The sequence below is a fragment of the Strix uralensis genome, chromosome 1, assembly GCF_047716275.1.
Source record: "Strix uralensis isolate ZFMK-TIS-50842 chromosome 1, bStrUra1, whole genome shotgun sequence".
NCBI lineage: Eukaryota > Metazoa > Chordata > Aves > Strigiformes > Strigidae > Strix > Strix uralensis.
Window position 1 is genome coordinate 157,443,626 of NC_133972.1, and position 24,771 is coordinate 157,468,396.

At 33.8% G+C, this 24,771-nt stretch overlaps 1 protein-coding gene across 2 annotated transcripts in view; it reads right to left on the bottom strand.

Annotated features, from left to right (window-relative positions):
* Positions 1 to 24,771, bottom strand: part of CSMD3 (CUB and Sushi multiple domains 3) — a 759,152-nt gene that overhangs the window by 471,571 nt on the left and 262,810 nt on the right. Inside the window, exon 7 of one of the 2 annotated variants that reach the window (XM_074886745.1) lies at positions 9,217 to 9,525. The exons of the other annotated variant lie outside the window; for it this stretch is intronic. Within the exon in view, the coding sequence (XP_074742846.1) occupies positions 9,217 to 9,525 (309 nt within the window). The remainder of the gene's footprint in view (positions 1 to 9,216; positions 9,526 to 24,771) is intronic. 2 annotated transcript variants of the gene reach the window in all.

The following is a 24,771-nucleotide window of genomic DNA, read 5'->3' on the forward strand; positions in this document are numbered from 1 at the left end:
ATTATATTCACTACCACTCAACTAATGGAGATGGAGAACAATATCATAATATCAAAGCCATTATTTCAAGATTTCACGTATAGCCCTCCTTAAATGACATCTGCAGAAATATTATGTGAAAAAAAGGCAGTAGCTTGTTTATTTGACTATACCTAAATGTTTGTATTGCATAACATAAATGCCCATATAACATATTTTAGAAAAGATGTAATATCTCTGGAAATAAAGGGAAGGTTCAGCTCCCCCTCACAATCCCTGTATTCTTCTGTTTCTCGTCTTTGACATTTATTTAAAGTCAACTGCAAAGGATTCTCCTTGATAATGTCTAAACCAAAAATAAATCTTAAAAGAAATTCCGAGGTGAAAGTCTTTGAGACTATATTGTCTTGAGATGTGTTTTTTCCCTTTTTCTCACAAGACTGAGAGAGCAAAATTAATCTTTCCTTTGAATTTGCATACTCAAAATTCTTCCCACCACACTACTATTATTTAGAAAACAGAAATCAATAATATTTTTTTACTTTGCATTGGGTCCAGATGTTAGGGAACACAAGTTGACATTAAAAACACTTGTAGATTCAGAATTACATGATCTTCTGCAACAAGTATATTTGTTGGATTTATGTTATCCTAGAAATTAAGAATAATTAACTCATTGACTGCTTTCTGAAGAGATATAAGATATTTGTTTGGAATACAGTGTAGAACTGATTCTGACTGGTGCAGAAACAGTAATTCACTGTTCAAGATCTTCAATATCTGATGATGGTGGACTTTATTTGCAGCAGGTGTTATTTCTAGTGACAGAAACAGGAGTCCGTTATACTCTGGACTTCTGACATTTGGTGCTTATGTGCAGATAAGCCAAATAAATCATGCATGCTAATTCCAGTTCATCTTGGCATAGGTCTAAATCATTGCATTTCTTCTAGAAGTTGATCTACATGCACAGCACATCCACAGTCTGAATGCATTGAACTAACTCCTCATGTACAGGTCAGTTCTATTTGGGTTTTTGCATACACTTCATATTTATTATGCATGTGATGCAACTAGTTATCCAGAATTTTCAAACTCTGACAACACAAGTGCTAGATATCCAGATATCTTAGGGATCACCACTTCAAGGGATTGCACAAATAGGGTGCTGGGGGGAGGAAGATATAGCAACCTATTTAGTTTTTAGGTGATAGCACTTTAGGGTCCAGAAATGTACGTTAAAAATCTCTAAACCTAGCAATTACCTAAATAAACTTCACTGTGGACCAACACACTAACTGATGTAGCACTATCTTTTAAAGCCTTTCTGCGCGTTGAAAGTTGGCATTAGAGGACATGAATTTTCATCAGTTTTTGTAGTACAGCATGAACTGTGTAGGTTAATGATTTCTGCAATATGAAGAACCATTCAGAAGATGAACAATCAGACCATAAAGTGGTGAACCATCTACTTTTCATACCATTCTTTTTTTTTTTTGCTTTTCACATGATCTGATCTTAGTTTCTCTTTTATTATTCCACCCACCTCCTCCTCTTTCAACCCTAAAGTGCCCTGGTCAAAGCAGATTGTATAGAATTACTGCAGCTACAACATTACTGTACTGAATTACTGCACTGTATTACTAATTCCTGCACTAGTGCACTGCATTAATACAACACATAATAAATATTTGTTTCTTGATCCTACAATATTTAAAACACGATGTGCTGGTGGACAATAAATAGAATGAATAAAACAGTGAAAATTACTTTGTTACTCCTTGCTAAAAGTAGAGATGTTTAAACAAAGTTACTACACATTATGATCTATTAAATAGATAAAATTAGACTTTACATTACCTTTTAGGTATCTTAGATTTGCTGACAAGACATTCTATTTTTGTATTACCCCACAGTCAAAAAGTTTTATTCAGAATGGAAGAAAATGCAAATGAGAATGAATGCAAAATTCTTTCCATAAAATGCAATGCTGATAGTTCAATGAACATAATTGTATACTTTAACGAAACATGCCACGAGCATATATTTCTAACCCAATGTGTGCATTTCACATTTATATTAAAATTTAATAGGTTTTGATTTTATTTTTATATGATGCATTTCCATTTTAATTGTGTAACTTCTCAAATTCATTTTTCATCCATAGATGAAAACCTATGACAATTTTCAGAGAACAGTATGATATAAGCTATGTATAATTTAATATGCATTTGAAAATTTTTCATTGGGTTCTTAGTTAAAATACACTTATGATCCACATAATGGAAAAAAACTCTCCTTTTGACTGAAAAGTATCATTAACATGGAGCAGAACTGGAAGTTTAAGTGTTACTCTGCTATGTGAATTGTCAACAAAATTGTATGTGGAACCCTCCCACTTTACAAGATTTTCACTAAAATGTATGAAAATATTTCACTTCCTTAGGTAAGTCGCAATTAATATGAAGAACAACTTTGTATAATAAAGTAATGCAAAAATGAGATGAACTATGCAAAATCAGTCAGAAAATGTATTGATAAAACAAAATTATTTTTTATACAGGTTACAGGTATATATTTAGGTTATTCCATAAGTATCGGTATTGAATTAAGAAGGATGAGAAAATATAGTTAGTTTACACATATGATTTTTAAAATGGTCAAAAATACACTTTTTAATGCTGTATTCTACCTTATATGTATCTTAAATTTCTCTAATGTGGAAAAAATATTTAAAAGAAAGCAAGTATGTTTAATATCTAAATTTTTTAAATAATGTATAATTGCACTAATGATAAATTGTTTTTTATGTTCTAACTACAACATATTTGATTTATACCAACATATTGTGGTCAAAATAAGAAAACCTGAAATACTGAGGGAAAATAATGTCACAACATGTCAGAAGACAAATACCAATTATAGAAGTAAACATGTGTAATATAATGAAAAACACTTAAGAACTGCAGGAACTACAAGGAAAATAAATAAAAGGAACAAGTTAGGAGAAAAAAATTAGGTCAATTATAATGAGCAATAATTCAATTAAATCATTAATACAACTAATTTCTTGAAATCAGTATGACTGATTTTCTTTTTCCCTTTCTTCCTTCTAGACGATTGGATGAAAACTGATCTCCTTTCCTATGACTTCTTTGAAGTGGGAAGATTTCAAGAAGCTTAGGTCGTTATTATCAGCTTTTCTTTAATAAAAATCTTTAAATTAACAAACCATGAGTTATAAAGTTCATCCACCAAACAGAACATATCTATGTCACTCATTGCACTTATTAAATAGGTATTTCCAAAAGTATTATGAAATATTAAATCTAGTTTGGTGATTAAATACTTGAGTGTTAAATTACATCTGTGTTAATAAACATTTCTTGGAACTTTTTAAATTATTCTAAAAAATAACTTTTAAAAATACACAAAACTTCTTATATAAAAATATTCTTATATATAGAAAAGAACATAAGAATCTTACTGCAAAATACATTGATTTTCTTCAGACTCCCATCTTTGTAGTTCTGGGCTTCACTCATAACAAAAAAAGGCCCCCTCCCCCAAAACCAAAGGACATATACATGTTGATTTCCTACTTGACTCTGTAACAGCTTTTCAGAAAATGTCTCCCTCCCTGCTCCTACTTTCCTCTTCCTGCTTCTAAGTAAACCTCAAAAAAATTAGGATATATGAAATATTTTCTAAAAATCCTTTAAAAGTTTACATCAAATAATCCCAAAGTAGTGGTCTATCATTCACTGAATGTGAAAAAAATAAAGAGAATTAAATAACTTTCTCTTAAATCCTTCAGTTTTCAAAAGTTTCATTAGCATCTGATTTAATTCCTCATAAGAAATGCTAAAATGTGAAAAGAAATGCTGGTTAATGGGGAGCATCCAGTTCATACTCCCTGATTCATATTTTCCTGGCTATTACTAAGATACTACATAAAGTCAGATGTCAAAAAGCATAAGGTAAGGTGTGATAGATAAGTGTTCTTCAAGAATAAAGAGCAAAGGATAGAGAAACAATAAAGGCTTTATAAGAAAGAAAAAAAATAGAGCTGAAAACACATAGAAAGAAAGAGAATGGAATTATCAGTAAAATAAATAAGATTTTGAAAACAAGTAGGTAAGTAAAATAATTAAAACATACTTTACTCCTCAAACTGAGCAGAAATGGATAAAAATTTGCAAATGCTTGGTGATATTTCTGCTCTTTAGAGAGAGAAGTTCAGAGTAGTGAAATGTGTTGGAATACAAAGTGCTCTTGAAAATAAATGGAATCTAAGATCCTAAGGAAAGCATTGAGTCACTGTTTGAACTGCTACATGATGACCGGTGTCATCCATTAAGATTTTCTGGTACTATTTGTGTTTGAGTTCGATAAACAATTTTTCTTCTCCAACCTTGATATCTCTGTTTCAGACTGATTTTTTTTCTATATTTCATTTATAAATTATGAACTGTACCAGTGGTCTTGTTACATTACTTCCACTTTGTACTCATTTGTGTCTGCAGTACAGAGGTCTTAATTTAGAAATTCCTTTAGGATGAATATTGTCTTAGAGTGCAGGACTTCTTTAATGGTATACTAAAATCAAGTAAGTCCAGGTTCATTACCATGAAAAACAAAACTGCAGTGACTTAATTGGAGATATTTTTTATTCAATCTACTTCATACTCCTTCAGTAGAATCAAGGAGTCTTTATAAAATTTTTACACTGACTTTGTACAATTATTTAAACTTACTTTGTGGTCCTCTTAAAAACCCCAGAAGTGTAATATCATGTCAGCAGAAGTGAGAATCAAGCTTGATTATGTTTGACACTAATAGATGAAGGATTCTTCTCAATTATACGAGAGAATAGAAACCTCTACTGTATAAACATCAGCAGCTTTCACATTTATTTTATTCTTTCTTTGCTTCTATATTAAGATTTATTTAGAAATCCTTCTACTCCAACACTGAAATCAGAAGTACGATTCCTATTATTCTCAGGGGTATTTAATTATGATGCATGTGTACTTCTGTATTAAAATTAAGATGAATAGAATAGAATAGAATAGAATAGAATAGAATAGAATAGAATAGAATAGAATAGAATAGAATAGAATAGAATAGAATAGAATAGAATAGAATAGAATAGAATAGAATAGAATAGAATAGAATAGTTCAGTTGGAAGGGACCTACAATGATCATTTAGTGCAACTGTCTGACAACTTCAGGGCTGACCAAATATTAAATCATATTATTAAGGGCATTGTCCAAATGCCTCTTAACATTTAGACATATGCTTCTTAGCACAAATTTAGTCAGTAAAAGTATGCTATAAAAGCACTTACAAGAAAAAGTTCTAAAATAACTCTCATGATGTTTGCATATACTGAAATAAAAATTCTATAGCCTTAAGAAAGATCCAGTTGATATGAAGTATACAAAAATACAATAGGACTATCAGTGTTACTAAACTCTGAATTCTTAGTGTATGAAACACAGATAGTAGAAAAGACCAAAAATGGCAGATTATCCTCTATTAATGTAGCTGTGATCAAGCTAACAGTACTTAAATACTTAAACAGAAATAAACCAGGGGGAAAAAATCACATTTAATTTCCTTCCTGATTTCACATCTGAAGAAGACAGATCACACTAGAAACTGTGATTGTAGTATCCACATAACCTGCTACTGAATGCTCAGCGTTTGAAGCTTCTAGATTGAACTGAATGAAAGTGGTTATGGACCTCCTTTTTTTCCCCCTACTTCTGCATAGAGTAAGAGATACACTTTCCTGAGTTTGAGCACTTGGTTTCATTAAAACTCAGGACCCGAAAGATGCTATGTTTCTCTTCCAGCTATCATATCTAAATATATTTTTCATTAGCCTATCAAGCTGCATCTTGAAAGTAAGCTTTTCACCCTTCATCTACTCCCTCTTACCAGAAGGCTTCCTTGTTCCAATAACAAGAATTCTTCTCAGTCCTCTTCATAATGTATCTATTTATATATTATATACTCATTTGTCCTTATTTAAGTTCTCCACACACTGCATTAACTTCCTGAAACATTTATCCTTTCATCCTGTCTTACATTTTCTTTTGTAAGGTGGGATGATCAGAACAATGTAACACCATTATAGTTCTTTTATTCATCTGATTCAGTCTGAATTCTTTTTGATGAAGGAACTATAACCATATACAGTATTCCTCATGAGATCTCACTACTCCCTTGTAAAATGATACTTGTACTACCCTACTTTTAATGGAATTACTTCACCAAATGCGTCTAGCTCCTTTTTCCTCTCTTAAATAGTTGGAACACAAAGTTTTCTCATCTGTGATTTCCAACTAATAAGTTTAGAGAAGAAATTCTTTAGCCAGCCTTTGACACACCCTACAATTATTGTTGAAGTCCAGATAGCAAGTGTGGTAGACTAATTTATACTTAGAAGTCTAATTTTAGATAGATAGAGACTACCTATTTAAATAGATAGATAGTTCTCTCTATACGTCTCCTTCATGCATACACTTCAAAAAAATGTCAGTTTAGGAAATAAAAGAGTATTGTTATTGTTTACTCACTCTGAAAGATTTTACTCACAGAACAATCCCATGGAAGGTGACAGTATGACTCTTATTCTTTAGTTATCATTTTGCATCAATGCTAATGTATCATAAACCAGCACTATTCTGATCTCACTAGCAACATACTCAAAAAAGACTACATGTACATTTCTACCATTTTAGATATACACATATATGATATATTAAGTTTTGGTACATTATATTTTGTATATTTAATTTAATCTTTTCAAGTATTAATTAATTTGCATAGTTTTGGGAGCATAATTCTTAAATTATGATCAAGAGCACAGGAAAAATATATTTGCAAAGTAAAAACTAATTTTTAATATCTATTAAATAGAGAAAGGATTTAAAAAGGAATTTACATAAACAACTTAAGTAGCTCTTATATATAGTTCCATAGTAATTTAATATGCAGTACAAGACAAGTAGTTTTTATACTTCTGTGCATATTTCATTGTCAAAGAGAAGCTAAAATACTTCAGTAGAAACCTACAGCAAACTCCATAGAAACACCCATAATGGAAACTTCTTCAAGTCAGTTAACAATAGTCTCACATTCACAAACATTCCTTTGACATATGTCTGTGTCTTTGTAATGAGCAATATTTTGTGAAAGACCATTACAGGTTATTTAACGAGGGTCATTTGATGTTTTCACAGCTATTGTAAGTATAGTAACAAATACTGATGTCTGCCAAGCAAAAATGGTAATTTTTTACTCAGTATACAAATACCCACTTTAATAGCATACACACATATTTGTGGGTATGATAAAGTAAAAAATATTTAAAAGAATTTGTATAAAGAATGCTAGCAAGATCAAGACTTTAAATATTGCCTGGGGGAATAAGCTGTGGGCTTCCTTCTCCAGTAAGGTCTATACAAGACTGATTTCATCTGTATGTGGGCTGTGCTACCTTTTAGTACCTGTGGTACTACTTTAATATGTGACAAATAAGCACCATAACATTATTTTAGCAGTATCTTGGTCTCTTAACTTTTTTTTTGTTTTTTTCATAATGTAAGGTTTAGCATTTTAATATGACAAAGTAATTCAGAAGTATGTGCCCTACCTGTATCTTAATTAAAGGATAGGTCAGAGAAGAGAAGGACAGTGAGAAGACAGTGGAGAGAACATTGTAGTGTAATGATTACAAACAGGAGATGGAGGAAACTGTATGTATATGACAATTACTGACAAATTTAACTTTAAATTAGTACACTCTCACATCTTTAGAAGAGATTATTACAGGTCTCCAGATACTCCCTCATAACTGAAAATACACCTGATTTTTTTGACTTGACCAAAGAAGTTCTGAAGTGAATGCATAGCCACGCCACCAGTACAAACTGAGCTCTATTAATTTATATCACTTGATAGCCACAAAACTACTTCAGTTTTGTACTGAAATTAACATAAATGAAATATAAATAGCTGTTTAATTTCATATGCAACCCAAATACAGTAATTGTTTTTCAGTTATCCTACTTAAATTACATGTTTCAAAATTCTGTGTAACTGCAGCTCTGCTGTTTCAGTAGTTGTTAGTAAATGAAGCTACAACAACTAATATTAGGGGACCATCTGCCCCATTAGGACAACAGATTCCAATCTGAAGTTGACTTTACAAAATATCAACCATATAATGAGACTGCCACAAATTGCTTGTGTTATAAAAGATGTTCATCCTCCATATATTTGTATTTATAAATTCTTCATGCACAATAGATTAACATGTAACAAGAAATTAGCACACAATAAAAATTAAAAATATATCATAAATAGCATTCAACAACATTAGCCTGAAAAATTAAGCTACTCCTTCCCTGAACTTGTGTCTGTGTAAAAACATACCACATGCAATTTGTTTCTGAATGTCTATGCTGGTTAAATGAAGACATTCCAGCATTGCTGTTTCTCAGCCTCATGTTTCAGATATTGTCAGTTATCTTTAAACACAATAAATAATGCTTTGTTTATACTCCAAATGTTGTTCATTATTAGTACTTTAGCATGTGGATTAAATCATCTGAATATAAGAACATATCAAATCTTTAGCTTTACTTCTTTAGTACATGCAACTGAATTCCCTAGTGTTCCAAACTTCGCTTCATTCATTGATTTCATGTCTGATAGAATAAAAATGTCCAGATGTTTTAAAAAGTAAAAATTTTGCTGAAGATTTAAGAAGGAAGATGATTACAACTGCATCACTGATTAGTTTAGAACAAAGCAGCTATTTATAAAGTACATTTTTTATGATATAGGTGATTATGTCTAAACACATATGCAGAATAGATTAATATTTTAATCTCAATTCTCTAAACTTGCATCAGATCTCACACTAGGCTTGATAATGAAATATAATGACATAAACTATAAAGTGGCATCAAAAGAAAATTCCTTATCTTTCCCTTTTGTCTTTTTATAAATCAAATTAATTTAAATTACTATGACAATATTATTATTAACTTCATTTTTCCATCTGGCTGCCCCACTAGAACTCAATTTTAAGCAGATCTGATCCCTTTCCCATTTGGTTCAATTACGTTTCCTGAATGGATACCTGACCTTTAACTTTTAATTTATACAAGATATTTTTTCAGAACTACATGGGCACAAGTAAAATAATATCCAATACCTCTATGAGTAACAACTGCAAGTTCTTTAGTTCTTTCTATCTGCTCAGCACTTCTTGGTCGTCTTCTTGTGCTTTGTAAATTTGCTTGATGAAGGGAGACTGCTTCCTTGGAAGAGGCCGACTCCAGAATTGATTTTCTTATATTCATAGCTTGCACTTGTTGCTCTTCAGAAGGTTGTCTATAGGTGGTCACTGCACTGGATACAGCAACATCAGCAGATGTGCTAGCAACAGTAATAGCACCAGTAGTGGCCGCAATACGCTCCTCTAACTCACCAGTGGAGGCAGTTTTGATCAAAGTGGAAGAACCTGTGGGACACACAGTAGCACTGGATGCTAACTTTTTCTTTTGAATTGTGTTTTCCTGATCAGCCTAAGAGATTAAATTTCCCTCTGTTTAACATAGTAAAGACAAGTGACATGAAACGAGGAAAGTCAATATGCTTTATTCAAAAATTTGAAGTAATCAGAACATTTTTTAATGCTAGTGAACATTTTGTAATTATGGTGATATTACACGTTTATTTTTAAATGTCCTCAAGAACTTATAGGATAAACTTTTGTACCAGTCAGAATGACAGCACATAATTTCCACCCCTGCAAATTCAGCCCTGAAATCAGCACGGCTAGAGAAATATATACAGCTATATCATTAACAGGGCCCCCCCATGTAGAAAAGTGATTACCACCCTATCGAGGAGTGAAACAGCAGCATTATATAGTAACCTAGGTAGTAGGCAAAGCTTCTGTACCCCAACTGCTAATAAGGCTGCCAAATACATTCATACATTTGATTCTTTTCATCAAAGCTTGACAGGGCTCTAAAAGCTCATTTAGACTGGATACAAGGCCAAGGGTAGATGGATAGTAAAAGGTGCACATTTAAATAAAACATCTAAGCATAATTTTCTATACTTGATATCAGACAAAGACTGCATCTGTAATTCTCTTTTTGCTCTCTGATTCCTGTAATAGGACAGATTATTTTACTCAAAAAACCCACCCACAAAATGTTTGCTGAGTTAAAAAATCGTCCATATTAACACTTCTAACTTTTCTAGTAGTTAAAATATATAACCTATGTGGGAATTTTTAATATTTTATTAACCTTTTCATCCTTCCTCATTCCCCAGATTTGGCTGCAAATATTTGGAAGCCATGTCTCTCACCTGTGAGCATTTAGAACATCTAACACAGTACCAACTCTGTCTTGACTGGAATGAATAAATGACTGGGCAACATATAATAAAATTCATAATAAGAAATTAGTATAAACAAAGTTGATGTAACATGAACCGTACTATGTTATACTAGTCTCTTTAAATCATGGCTTTTTTATTACATAATAATGATTAAGGGGCGATTGAACAGTCATTCAAACAATAAGATTTCACACTTCTCTTTTTACTTCTGAGCTGTCCTCTCACACAGATTTGGAGACTAGTCTTTTAAGTGTAGTAGGTGATGACAGGATGAAAACAAACCAAAATTTTTGCACTGTTAGAAGAACCTATACACTAGAAAATGGAAATAAAACTCCCAGAGGAACTATGCAGTATATAGCACCTTTCACGCACAAGGTACATCAAATCTCTTGACAGAATTATCAAATATACTGTATAAATAATTCGATCAGATCCTAATGTCAAAAATACTAAGTCTTGCTCATAAAGTCTCTTTTATTTACTGCATAAATTTTAGGCTGAAAATATTTTATTTTGCGTTACTATCAAAAAAATACTACCATAACAGAATACTTATACAGCATTATACAGACAACTAATAAGGCTGCTGTGGGTACATATCATTTTTGCTATCTTATACTTAATATCATAATATTTTTTCTGCAGTACACCACTTCTAAATCATACAGTGGTAGCTCCCTCTGCAAAACTGACTGCAGGTTTATGTGTCAGAGATCAAACCAAAAACTACTTACTGTCCTATGATGACACCAATATAAGTAACTAAAATAGTCCTAGACATGTTTTATCCTTTATTTCAGAATAAAAGAAAAAAATTATCACAACAATGAATAATATCAAACGCCTACACTAGTTACGATTCGGGATACAATAAACTGTGACAGACTGGTATCAAGATTAAAACACAGAAAATACAAGTGCATGGTCAAGAGATATTTTGGAACAGGATAATGTTGATTAAAACAAATAAAACTTACTGCATGTTACATAACCACTACTATTAAAGCAAAATTTATGTGGTTGCATCTTTATCATGCAAGAACAGGCAGTCAGCTGCTCCCAGTATCAAGCTCAAAGCAAAATTTTATTCTGAATCTCAGTCAAATGGCATGTTATGTCCTAGTGTTTTAAAGAGGCACAGCACTTTAAATGAAAACCAGTTAAGATGAAATTCATCTCAAAAGAAAATGCAAGAAAAATTATGCTTACTTAAAGCTTCAAAGCTTATACATTGAAAAGTACTGTACTACTTTGACACACAGGCAACTTTCAAGCAAAACACCTGACTTCTTAGGCTTCTACATCCACTTACACTGCAAAAAACAACTCATGCAGATCAGTAAAACGTAAACAGCATGGTGTGATTTTAAGACAAAATTGATATTATGTATAAACAATCTGGTAAGTATCTGCTACTGCATAGAATAATTGCATACAAGTTTGCCTAAATATAATTTGTAATCTGTAAAAGTATAAACTTTGATGTCTTAGTATTCTATGAAAACAGGTTTAGAACAATGTTATAAAACAGTGTTAGAAAACAGGTTTACACATATGTTATATGGGCAATGTAACATACTCTACACTTCAGTCATCGGCAGTCAAATCTGACATTTCAGTTTGTCAAAGACACTATTTTTAAAATTGTAATTTCCTATATAATACAAAAAAAACACCCAAAACCCACATATTATTTTCCCTTAATATTCTGGTTAAAAAAAATAAATATATATATATATAAACTTGCAATGAAAAATGTTACATGAAGGAAGAAAGGAAGGCTGATTTCTGCTTTTTGGATAAAATTCAAACCAACAATTTTCAGTCATCTGAAGTCAACCCAGAGGTAGGTCATCACTTTGAATTCACAATCAGCAACTGAGAAAATTTGAGCTCGAGTAACTGACAGGCTGCACCATCAGAGGAAGCAATAAGGATGTGGAGGTAAGAAAGAGTAATTGTTGCTCAGAGCATGGGTTCACAAAGAAAGAGAACCTGATGAGCCCAGACTAAAGCAGTCGGAGAATTACTAGACTGCATAACCATTCCTCTAAGTGAGTCCCTGTGGATGGAGAACAGATTATAATCAGTAAAACTGAGGACCTTTCCTGTGTCAAATTAGACTGCTTAGGTGAGGAAAGGTTTGAAGCGGTATTCACACATGAAAATTTGCAACTATGTAGAAGTGGAAAGGGATCAAGTTGATGATCTACACAGCAATTCAGTTTAGAAAACTAGTCTGAATGAACCACTACTCAAAAGTGTAACTGCTAAAACTTTGGATAATGTAAACATATGGAAGACCCATAAGCCTTTCTATTTATACAGGAGTGGAGGTTGCTCCTGATTCCAGGATCATTTTTAGTAAAGGAAAGAGGCAAGAGCCTCTGACATTTGCCTGAGACAAAGCTCTAAAAATAGATTATGAATCTGTGCTAGATGCACACACTTTGCATACGCAATATGCTGCAAGTATACACAGGGTTCCTGTTGTAAAACATGATAGAAAGAAAGTTTACCCCAGATAAACTCATAGTGGAAGTTCTCATTTAAATTAATGTAATGGACTAACTTCTTACAAATAATCACTGAGGGAATAAAATAATCTATGGAGATAATGAATACTTTTGGCCACTCTGCAGAAGCATTTGCCAGCAAAAAAATTAAGGCAGAAAATTATATCTAATATGGTGAAAATGCTTTTATTGAAGATTTTTTTTTTCTTTCCTTTTTAGAAGAGTATGACTTGGAGAAGCTTCCCTTTAAAACAGGGAATGTTAGAACAATGTATCTTCCCTCTCCAATCAGTACAGATATTTAAAATATATTCATGTAAATTGTAAGTAATGTGCAAATACTAAATTAAAATTTAACAACTTCTAGAAACTGTAGGCCTGAATAAAAGTAATCACAGTAGTCCCTATGTGTTGGAAAAGAGAATCAGACAAATGGAATTCTTGTTATAGATTTTAATTTGAATCTCTATACACTTTAGAAATAAGTTATTTTCTTAACCAAATTCATAGAATCACAGAATCATTCAGGTTGGAAAAGACCCTTGGGATCATTGAGTCCAACCATCAGCCCTATTCTACAAGGTTCTCCCCTACACCATATCCCCCAGCATCTCATCTTAAACGACCCTTAAACACATCCAGGGATGGTGACTCCACCACCTCCCTGGGCAGCCTATTCCACTGTCTGACCACTCTTTCTGTGAAAATTTTTTTCCTAATGTTCAGTCTGAACCTCCCCTGTTGGAGTTTAAAACCATTCCCTCTTGTTCTATCACTAATCACCTGTGAGAAGAGACCAACACCAACCTCTCTACAATGTCCTTTCAGGTAGCTGTAGAGAGTGATGAGGTCTCCCCTCAGCCTTCTCTTCCTCAGACTGAACAGTCCCAGCCCCTTCAATCTCTCCTCATAGGATTTGTTCTCCAGGCCCTTCACCAGCTTCGTTGCCCTCCTCTGCACTCACTCCAGCACCTCGATATCCCTCTTGTATTGAGGTGCCCAAAACTGGACACAATACTCAACATGTGGCCTCACCAGTGCAGAGTACAGGGGGACAATCACCTCCCTACTTCTGCTGGTCACACTATTTCTAATACAAGCCAGGATGCCGTTGGCTTTCTTGCCCACCTGGGCACGCTGCTGGCTCATGTTCAGCTGCTTGTCAGTTAGAACCCCCAGATCCTTCTCTTCCACACAGCTCTCCAGCCACACCTCCCCAAGCCTCTAGCGATGCATGGGGTTGTGGTGGCCCAAGTGCAGGACCTGGCACTTGACCTTATTGAAGCTCATCCCATTAATGTTGGGCCATCAATTCAGACAAGACAATGTGAGTTTTATGCTCATTTTAGAAGCTTGAGCTCTATGTTATGTTAACATATTGTGTTCAGTCCCAGATTAAGATATAGATTTCAGTGGTGGCTGTTGTCTCCTATTAAACCAGAATTGGTTTTCTCTTCCAGTTCCACAAACTTCCACAAGGTATAGCAGTAATTAGTCAACATGCATTAACACATGATTAAAGATTTTTTTTCATGAAGTTAACATAATTAACTACCAGTATTTAATTGCCATTCTTTCTTACAAGATAGGACTGAGAATTATGTTTTATCAGGATTCAAACAGATAGGATTTTAAGGAAAATTAATTAGTTCACTAAAGTGACAGTGTGAAATTACAAAATCAGAATGTTTTCAGATATTAACCATTGACTGGACTGAAAGAAACTATTTCCAGTGCAATTCCATTTTAAAATAAAGCTTTGACATGAAATATGTATTATAACTTCTCTTACTACAAGCCAAATATTACAATTACACAGACTGAAACCACAGACAGTAAAACTTGACTAAGTTGAAAGCCCACCATTAAATGTCTGAAATGCAACTAAAGAAGTTGATTCATAAAGAAGCGTTTGGCAAAAGTCTTAAAGATTTTCTAAATTTGCTTTTATTTCGGAGAAAACTGATGAACAAATAAATATTCTAATACTGTTTATTTGTCCACTGGTTAGTAATACCATGCTGATTAGGAGTCAAAATGATCAAAAAAGTGTGAACATTCTGTAGCGTGAGTTTGGTTCATATAACACTTGGATTAAAACAATTTTTATCCATGAGATCATAGAATAACTCAGGGTGAAATGGACCTCAGGAGGTCTCTTGTTGTCACGACAACCTACAGCAGGGTCAGTCATGAGTTCAGACCAGTTGCTCTGGGCTTATCTAGTCAGGTCTGGAGAAAACCTCCTAGGATGGAGACTGCACAATCTCCCTGAGCAATTTGCTTAAATGCATGTCTTTCCTCACAGAAGAAAAGTTTCTCCTTATATCTGTTCTGAAGATCTCATTTTACATTTTCTCAGTTGTCTCTCATCTTCACACCATGAAAAGCTTGGCTCTGTTTTTTCAATAACCCCCTTGCAGGAGGTTGGAAGCTGCTATTAGCTCTCCCCTCTTCTCCAGGCTGAAAAAGACCAGCTCCCTCAACCTCTCCTCACAGGACAAGTGCTCCAGCCCCCATCGATCTTGGTGGCCCTTCACTGAACTTGCTCTAGTGAAGAACTCATCTTTCCTGTCATGGGGCCCAAAACTTGATGCACTATTCCAGCTATGGTCACAGGAGTGTTGAGTAAAGGACAATAATCCTTCACTTTGATCTACTGGCTACATTCCTGTTAAAATAACTGGATGCCGTTGTACCTCTCTGCTGCCAGGGCACACTGCTGGGTCATGTTCAGCTTGCTGTTTGCCACAACCCACAGGGCCTTTTCAGCAGAGCTCCTTGCTATCAGCCAGTCCCATTGCCAGAGGTTCTTCCTACACAGGTGCAAGGCTTTATATTTGCCCCTATTGAGTTTCATAAAATTCCTGTTGGCCCACTCCTCCAGCTTGTCTGTGTCCCTATGGATGGCAACCCTGTCCTCGACTATATTGACTGTTGACTGACATTTTGGTGTCATCTGGTGTCATCTGCAAATCCAATGAGATTGCGCTCTGTCACTGATTCAAGCTTATTGATAAACATGTTGAACAGAACTTGTTCCATGATGGACCTCTGCAGTACTTCACTTGTTACCGGACTTTAGGTAGAGTATGGCTTATTTATGACTATCTTCTAAATTTACATGTTTTTAAATTCAGCAGTGGAAAAACAGATGAAAACTGGCAATTTGCTAATAAGACCAAATAAATGAGATCTAAGTCTACTGTTCAGCAGCTATTCTAACTCACTAGAATTAATTTTGCTCATTAATTCCTAAAAATCAGATTGAGTTCAAAATGTGAGATCAAATAAGGTTGTCCACTATTTTGTGTATCCAGGATGAATTCAAGATACAGGACTTTATTAGTCCTTGTGACACATATGATCCAACCACAGACTTCCCAAACAAAGCTAAAGGTCCTTAATGCAGATGACCCTTAATGGGACTGACTATAGTAAAGTGCTAATGAGGTCAGCCTGGGATTTTTCCTGTGTCTCTCAATACCAAGAAGTAAGCTATGGGTAGCTTTTGCTATGGGTAAATGAGAAAGAACTGTTGACAGTCTTAAGCAAAAATAAAATGCATATTGCATTAAAGAAAAAAAGGGGTGGTTACAATTATATCTCTTAATTTCAAAAAATAGTAATCACTGTATTCTATCTTCATTCTTCTTTCAGATGTTCAAGGACTTTCAGTCAAGACTTATTTAGTACCCTTACTTAAAACCTTCCGATAGTTAACTAACTTTGCAGTGACCAGTGCATCCCATTAAGGTTTTTTTTTTTTTTGCTAATAAAATATCTTAATGAACTGTTCTCTTTGACATTCTCTGTCATTAAATACCTGCTGCCTGCAAAACTTTCCAATAAAGTTTCAAATCTAATTAGAAGACTGTATTCTGGATCTGTTAAAGGAATTTTCAAGTCAGTGTAGATATAACAGCTTATTTGACTCTTTTAACATGTTATTTTAGATGTCATGCCAGCCTTATTATTTTCACAAATCTCTTTTTTTACCTCATAAATTTCTAGTATTTTTACTTGATCTTAAATTCAAATTACAGTTTTGCTTCTGTTGATTTACAAATAAGTAATAGAAAAGAAAGGAAACCAAAACACAAATATACATTTGAGAATATAAAATCAGTATAAATGGCTGATGTAAAACATTCTTCTGACCAAACTGATTTTCAATTCCCAGCTATTCAGGTAGGAAACAAAACTGTGGATATAAAGAAATACATGACTGAAAAAATACGGTTCAAAACAAGTTTCCAGACTTCAGCTCAAACAGGCAATGATCCCTTGATTTATCCAAATAGCAAAGACTCTAAAAGCTGTCTAGATAGAAGTTTTATTTATGCACTTTTTGCTTCCTTTTGTCCACAATTTGTGTGAATTGATTCAGAATTTAATTTCTATCTCTTTTTGCTACCAGAAGATGCCTCTTTGTATTACTGCAGTCTCTTATGATTTTTTTTTACTTGCTTTTTCTCTTTTTCAACCTCTCTACTGTTTCTTTCTTCTCTTTCTCTCCATTTTTTATATTAATTTTAAATGTAAGTCAACTGCTGCAGTAAGACATATACTAGAACACTCTGAAAGTAATAATTAAGCATTGACCAAAAATGTTCAGGGATGCAAGAGATAAAGACATTTGTCATCCTTCAGTATATCAAATGCATGTCTCTGTGATTTTCCAGATGCTTCTCTCAGTGAACTTACAATCACCTGAAATTTTCTTAAGCAGATACTGAAAATACAGTAAATTTATGTATCTTGATTTTATCAAACTGATTACATATGAAAATCTGAATTCTATCCAGAGAAAACCAATCTTCTAATTTTTATATTACAGAAATGCTGAACACCTTGATTTATCTCTTCCACTAAACTCAGGACATAGACAGAGAATTACCACTTTGTTTTTCTTTTACATATATCTATCCAAATAATATATTTTAGTCTAGTGAGATATGTTTGTCTAATAGAAAAACAGTATGAAAATGACCAACATAGGCACACATATGGACACTGTTCTTTCAGCTGGTTTAACTTCAGTGAGAAAATACTTTTTGAAAGGCCTATTACTTTTAAGAAAAAAACAAAAAGAAAACTAAACTTTAATATGAATTGTTTGTAAATGAGAAAGCAATGATTTGAAATGCAAAAGAATTATTTTCATATGATCATTTGTTGCATAGATATAGTCACACTTTTCTTTCTTCTCAAAAAAAGTGTGCAACAATGCAAGATAAATCTGTAATCCATCACAATCATACAAAAAACCTTATAAATTCTTCAAGACTCTCAACAATATTACAGGAATCTATGAAATGAGTGATAAAATGCTGGAAATGGAAAATATTCACACCTATTGCCCTTATTTACTAGTAGTCATCTTACAAGAGAGTACCTTTATTGTATTTTTCAACTAAATCATAGAATCACAGAATCATAGAATCATTCAGGTTGGAAAAGACCCTTGGGATCATCGAGTCCAACCATCAGCCCTACTCTACAAAGTTTTCCCCTACACCGTATCCCCCAGAATCTCATCTAAAGGACCCTTAAATACATCCAGGGGTGGTGACTCCACCACTTCCCTGGGCAGCCTATTCCACTGTCTAACCACTCTTTCTAAGAAAATTTTTTTCCTAATGCCCAGTCTAAATACCCTTGCCAATGTTGTCTTATATATTTGTTTCTCTGTAATTTCCTCTTGTGAATCATAGTGCAACAGAAAGATTTATTTACCTTTTTAAGGATAGGATAACATCAAATAGGCAAATATTCAAGAATAATGACTATACAGTCTATGTACATAGCAATGTATATAGCAACCATGTAACAAAAAGGTAAGTTTCCTTCTGTCCCAGGAACTACTTAGGACAAAAGGAAATGCATTTTATACATTCCGTAGTGCAAAATATAACCCATTGTGATTAGCTTGGATCTTACACCAGAACAGAATCTGCTGCTCCACTCCTTCATGAATAGGATTTTAATGGCTGGACTTTGGACAGTTTTGAAGAGCATCCTCCTCTGAGATTTTAAGGAGAAGAATCAAGAAATAACAGGGAAAATATTACAACTCTAATGTATTGCTTGTATGTGTGCTATAACTTGCCTTTTTTTAGAAAAAGCAAATAAAAAGGGTTTAAAGCACGATAAAAACTATAATGAAATCTTGTATGTACCTCTTCAAAAAATACTTTGATGTAAACATGTATCATGGACATTCGATCAGAGGTTTCCATAAGTTTAAAATCTAAAGGTTCTGATTTCTAATTCTGCTTCTTGTGTCACCTTCGACATGACATTATATTGTAGTGCTCTCATTTCTTATCAACAAAATGAAATTCACACTTTCCTTTTACTGCCAGAGGGATATTAATATTAGTTACCTATATCTGTTCAGTGCTATAAGCAAGTAAACTAGCATGCATAAATCAAATATACAGTTCAAGATAGAGCAATACTTACTAAAGCTGGAACTATATATTGATATGACTTTAACAATCCTACTTTTTATTTTTTCAATTAAGTTCAGATGCATGGAAAAATAATGAATGATAAACCCAGTGATAATCATCTTTCATTTACTCTTAATATAAAAAAAAAATGTATCATTGCTCTCAAGTATTTAGGTCAGGGGTCTAATCTTTGCCCTAAGCAGGCTAAATGCCAGAATTTTCTATTCTAAGTCCAGTGTTAGGCATCAAGGAGCTATTCGACACAAATTTATTACTAAATATATATTTTAGAATACTAAAGTAATTTAAGACTCCAAAAATTTATTCAATGTATTAATCTTCACTACAGGGAAGATAATTTTAAGAGCTAAGCATTCTTTTCCTTGCTTTTAAACAGATTAGTACTTGTTAGAAATAATGTGAAGTTCTTAGAAAGGCTGTCCATTTACTAGGGAAATGGCAAAGACAAGCTTGCAGAAAAGGTGTCTTGCCAGTTTGCCTTCATATTAGTCTATATAAGTTCATTGCATACAAAAGCATACAATTCTTAATACTTAAGCACATCTTTTGTACTGTTTACTCTATCTGTGTCTAGCAAAATTAACAGAGAATAATACAGAAATTCTGAAGACTGTAGCCTAATAAGTATAATTTTGCCATTAGTAATACAAAGCCACAAGATTTGTGTTGACCCCATCCAGGCTTACCTTGGCCTAAGGTTGTTTTCATTAGTTTTGATAATCTGTAGTAGTCAAGTGAATTTTTCCTGACCTCTTTGCATTTCAGGAATATTGTGCTCTGAGAATACAGTATACAGTAAAACGCTGATAAAGCTACATAGTCACTGCATAACAAGCAACAGCCCTTTCTACTTATTAAGGCTTAGGAAGGCTAATGTGCAATTTTCAGATTTTAGTAAAAAGAACAATGAGAAAGAAGCAGTCTGTGTTAACAAAATATATAAGAAGAAACAACTGAACTCCACGACTGAAAAGGAAGCCTCCCCCTCCCTGTCACCACCACAAATATCAAACTCATCCCAACACAGACCCTTGGATGCTATCAGTTCATTGTAATCCCCACCCCAGGGGCACAGTGAAAAGGGTGAAAGTAAGACAAGAGAAAAATAGCACAGAGTAGGAAGGCAGTTCTTAATTTTTATAAGTGTATTATTATTATTGAGGTTTCCTATACTAGATAATTTAGACTACCAGACCATTAAAACTTTAATTAGATAACAATAAATTGTTAACTCCACATAAATTGTTCTCCCTTCAGCAATAACAAGATTCTGTTTTTAACATTATACTACATAACTGCATTACAATTCAACTAACTTTAGATCTGAAGTTTTGTATACCAAATGTAAATTAAGTTACTATGTATTTTACACCACAGAAATACTGTTCAATGACTGTGGGGACTCTGAGGGCTATAACGGGCTTAAACAGCACTGCCCAGCCTCCCTTGGGCCTCCCTCCACCCATGCCCATGGGTCCAGGACACCTAGTCTGGAGCCATCTGTCCCCACCCCAGCAATACCACAGAAGTGCTGCTCCCCAGTTCCCCACAGCCCTGCTCTGCCCAGCCATGGGGCTAATGTCCCTGCCTAACCTTGGCCTGTCCCCATTTCCATGGAGGTGCCTGATGCCCAGGGCTGGGTCTGCCTCTGGCTGTCCCTTGGCCTGCCCTGCTCCCCAGCTGGGGGCAGTGGGACCAGCACAGGATGCAATGCCCTGCACTGCGGGCCCCCACATAGATTTCCTGTGTTTCCCAGTTCGCCAGCCCTTTTATCTAAAAGGTCAGGACAGGCTAAAAAATAATACTTTTTAAGAAAGGTCAAGTCCTAAGTGAGATGAAAGCAATTCTCTGAGAAGGAAGAAGGTTCCTTCAGTATAGAAACTGATTCAAAATCCACTTAGACTTTATAGAGATAAAACCATTCCTGCCGAACATTTATGTGCTGTCAGCATCAAGTGGGCAGTAAGTGAACTTTTAAGCTATGAAGTGGGCATCCAGTGCAAAACAAGAGCTTTACCTCAGAAAAGCTTCACTATGAGAGGCCCCCAGTGAATCACTAGCCAACAATTTCAAGATGTCTTAAGCTAAATTCTTACACATTAAAATAAATTTCAAAAGTATTCTTAAAAGAGTCACGTATGTATTGCCTTAATGTGCATTTCAGGCAATTTTGCACCACAAAATAATGAGAGTAATGAAAGAGTTCTCTTTCAATAGCCAAAATGGTTTCTAATATCCAAAATAGCTACCTCAGTTACTGCAAGTATCTTTCCTCAGCAGTGTATCATGTTGTACAAAGAAATGCTCACAAAGAGACACCTTCTACAGGAAAAAGATATATTGAAATGTCTAAAAATATGGCAATTTGATTTTCAGAAATGACAGATGGTTTTGGATACTTCTTACATTCCTTAGCTGATAGAACTTAAGGAGGTCAAATTTTGAGATGAGTCATTGCTCAGCATATCTGAACACTTCAGACTTTCACAGAGTGGTTGAGGATGGAAGGCACCTCTGGAGATTGTCTAGTACACCCCTACCAGCTAAAAGCTGGGTCAACTAAAGCAGGTTGCCCAGAATAGTGTCCAGTCCGTGTCCAGCCTCCATCTCTACAGGGATAGAGACTCCCACAACCTTCCTAGGAAACTTGTTCCATTTTTCAATCACATTTACAGTAAAAAGGTTTCTTCTGTTTAGATACAGAATATGGAATTTCCCTTATTTCAATATGTGCCCATTACTATTTATCCTTTCATTGGGCACCATCAAGAATAGTCTGGCTTCATCTTTGTTACTCCCTCTCATCAGATATATATACACAGATGCACCAATATCCTGTTTACTTTTTAAAATATTGATCTGTTGAAGTGTCTTAAAAACTGATATTCTTCAAATTGGAATCACATATTTTTGGAAGTGCATATTTGAACTAGAAATTTGGAATAATATACATTCTACACATTCTTTCCACTTTTTTATTTTTCTTACAAAAATATCCTACTCTGAAGTCTAACTGTCTCCTGTGACAATCATATTATTGGATGTAAGTTCTCTAGGTCAGCAAATGAATTTATTTCCCAGAAAAACTCAGATCTGACACTGGCAAAAAATCTCTCTAAGATCACGTGTCATTTTCACTCTAAAGAATACTCTCAACAAAAAAGTTAAATTTCTATGAAGTTATCAATATTTTTTAAGTTTGTTGAGACAGAGAAATACCCTTTCAAGCCATTCAGCTTCCTCAAATTATCTGAAATGTCTCCTTTATCCAAATCAAGGACATATAGATTCCTGGACTCAATCACAAAATCTATTCTTCCATGCAAAAATGGAAATTTGGTATTTTCACAGAATTTGACAATTTTCTAGCGTCACGATAGAAAGCATGACTTTCTAGCTTCTTGCTTTGTGGGAGCCTGCTTTCACCAATTTCTTTACCTCAATTAAAAAAAAAAGCTACATTAGAAGGCACATTCATATCATTAGAACATGAAGACAACAAAAGAGATCCTGGTAAGCAGAACTAGAATTCAGGTTTCTGACAACAAAAGGAACATAAGCCAGAAAATAGGATTAATATCAGGATAGGTTACTTGAAAAAAAAGCACAAATAACAGCCCGTAGAATCAGGGAGCTGAAATACGGAAACTAGAGCAAGCTCTCTACCTCAGACATTGATCTTAAAATGTCATAACATACTGTGGGTTGCCTTCCACATAAGAGATACTTCAAACAGTGAGAGCAGAAAAAGACTTAAAGACATTGTGTAGAATTGTTCATATATTGTCATTATTCTAGAAAACTACTAATTAAAGGCTGAAGCTGTACTGAATTTAGGCTGCTTCTGAATTTCATTTTTTTTCTTTAAAGAGAAAGATTATGTAAGAATACTGCATATAAAGAATAAAGTTTTTTTAATTCATTCTACCAGAGTCATGATATTTTTCAAATTATGATACTTCAAAATAAAACTGGAATATATGCTTATTTCCAGCATATTGATAATAATACCAGGATCGGAGACTCAACAAGAAAGTACTGTAGAGAACATGAGGTAATTCCATGTGGTTTCCTCTCTGAATCCCATTGACATTACTGATATGGGAAAAAGACAATCTGAGAAAATACCTGAAAACAAAGTCAATAGACTAAATTTATAGTATTCTAAGTTCCACCACAGACACATTAAGAAACAAAATAATGCAGGAGGCACTATACAGAATTTAGATGCTTTTTGCATGATCATAAATACTAGAATATGAATATTCTACAAACCTTCTCTTGCGTGAAAAGCAGCAATTCCCAATTTCACATCAATGCGTTATGTAATAATGAATGGGTTTCTGGGGTATAGAATTTTACTAGGGATGCTACAACTGGCCCTAAGCTTACTTTTTTTTTCTGTTAGTATATTTTTTAATTTCCATTCACTTATTTGTATACCTTTTAAATGAGTAATGTTCCATTATTAATATTTCCGAGTAAAAATAAAATCCTAAATATAAAAAACAGTGTCTCTGTGTTTTTACCTGCAGAAGATTTTGGTTCTCTACACCGGAATGTAAATTCTTTGCAGTATTCCTTACAATTTAATGTCCTTAGTGGGTAACAAGTTTAACTAACTATCACTTAAATATTACTGGGATTAATGCCAGCAAAAATTATAAAAGGCATCTCTGAAACAAGTTTCATATCTTCTCCTGTACAAACTAACGCACACAGTGATATGATTGGAGAATGATTTATGTAATCTTACTTTGATGGAAACCAATTTGTATTAAACATGTCTTTCCTGGAATTATGTGAGCATTTCTGACTGGCAGGAATTTTTGTTGGGTTGTTTGGGGTGACAAAAATTCCATTACAAATCTTTTTCTTCTCATAAATGTAACTATGAAAGACATCAGAAACTTTCTGAATGGATCTTGAAAAATATTGAAATGCTTATTCTTTAAACTGAAGTTCTATTTGGTGCTTATAGCATATCATGTTCTCTGTGTCTCTCCTTAGGTTCTGATTATTTCTACTTAGAATTTGGCTTATGTCAAAACTGTTAACATTTATACCGTCATTGCTAGATATTTACTTTACATGAATTAAATGGCACTATTATCATTTTTGCAGAGGGAAGAGTTTCTGAAAGACTCTACAGTTCCAAAGTAACTTCTTTCATGAGAAAATGTTACTGGGTAGCAGTGATTGAGAATTTTCAGCAAGTATCAAGTAAATTCCTTTCTACCAGGAAATAATAACTAAAAATACACAAATAAAACAAAAACCACACCACGTATTGATTCTAACACAAAATGACTACAAAGACAAATACAAAAATAAACATCTTGCATCTGTACAAAG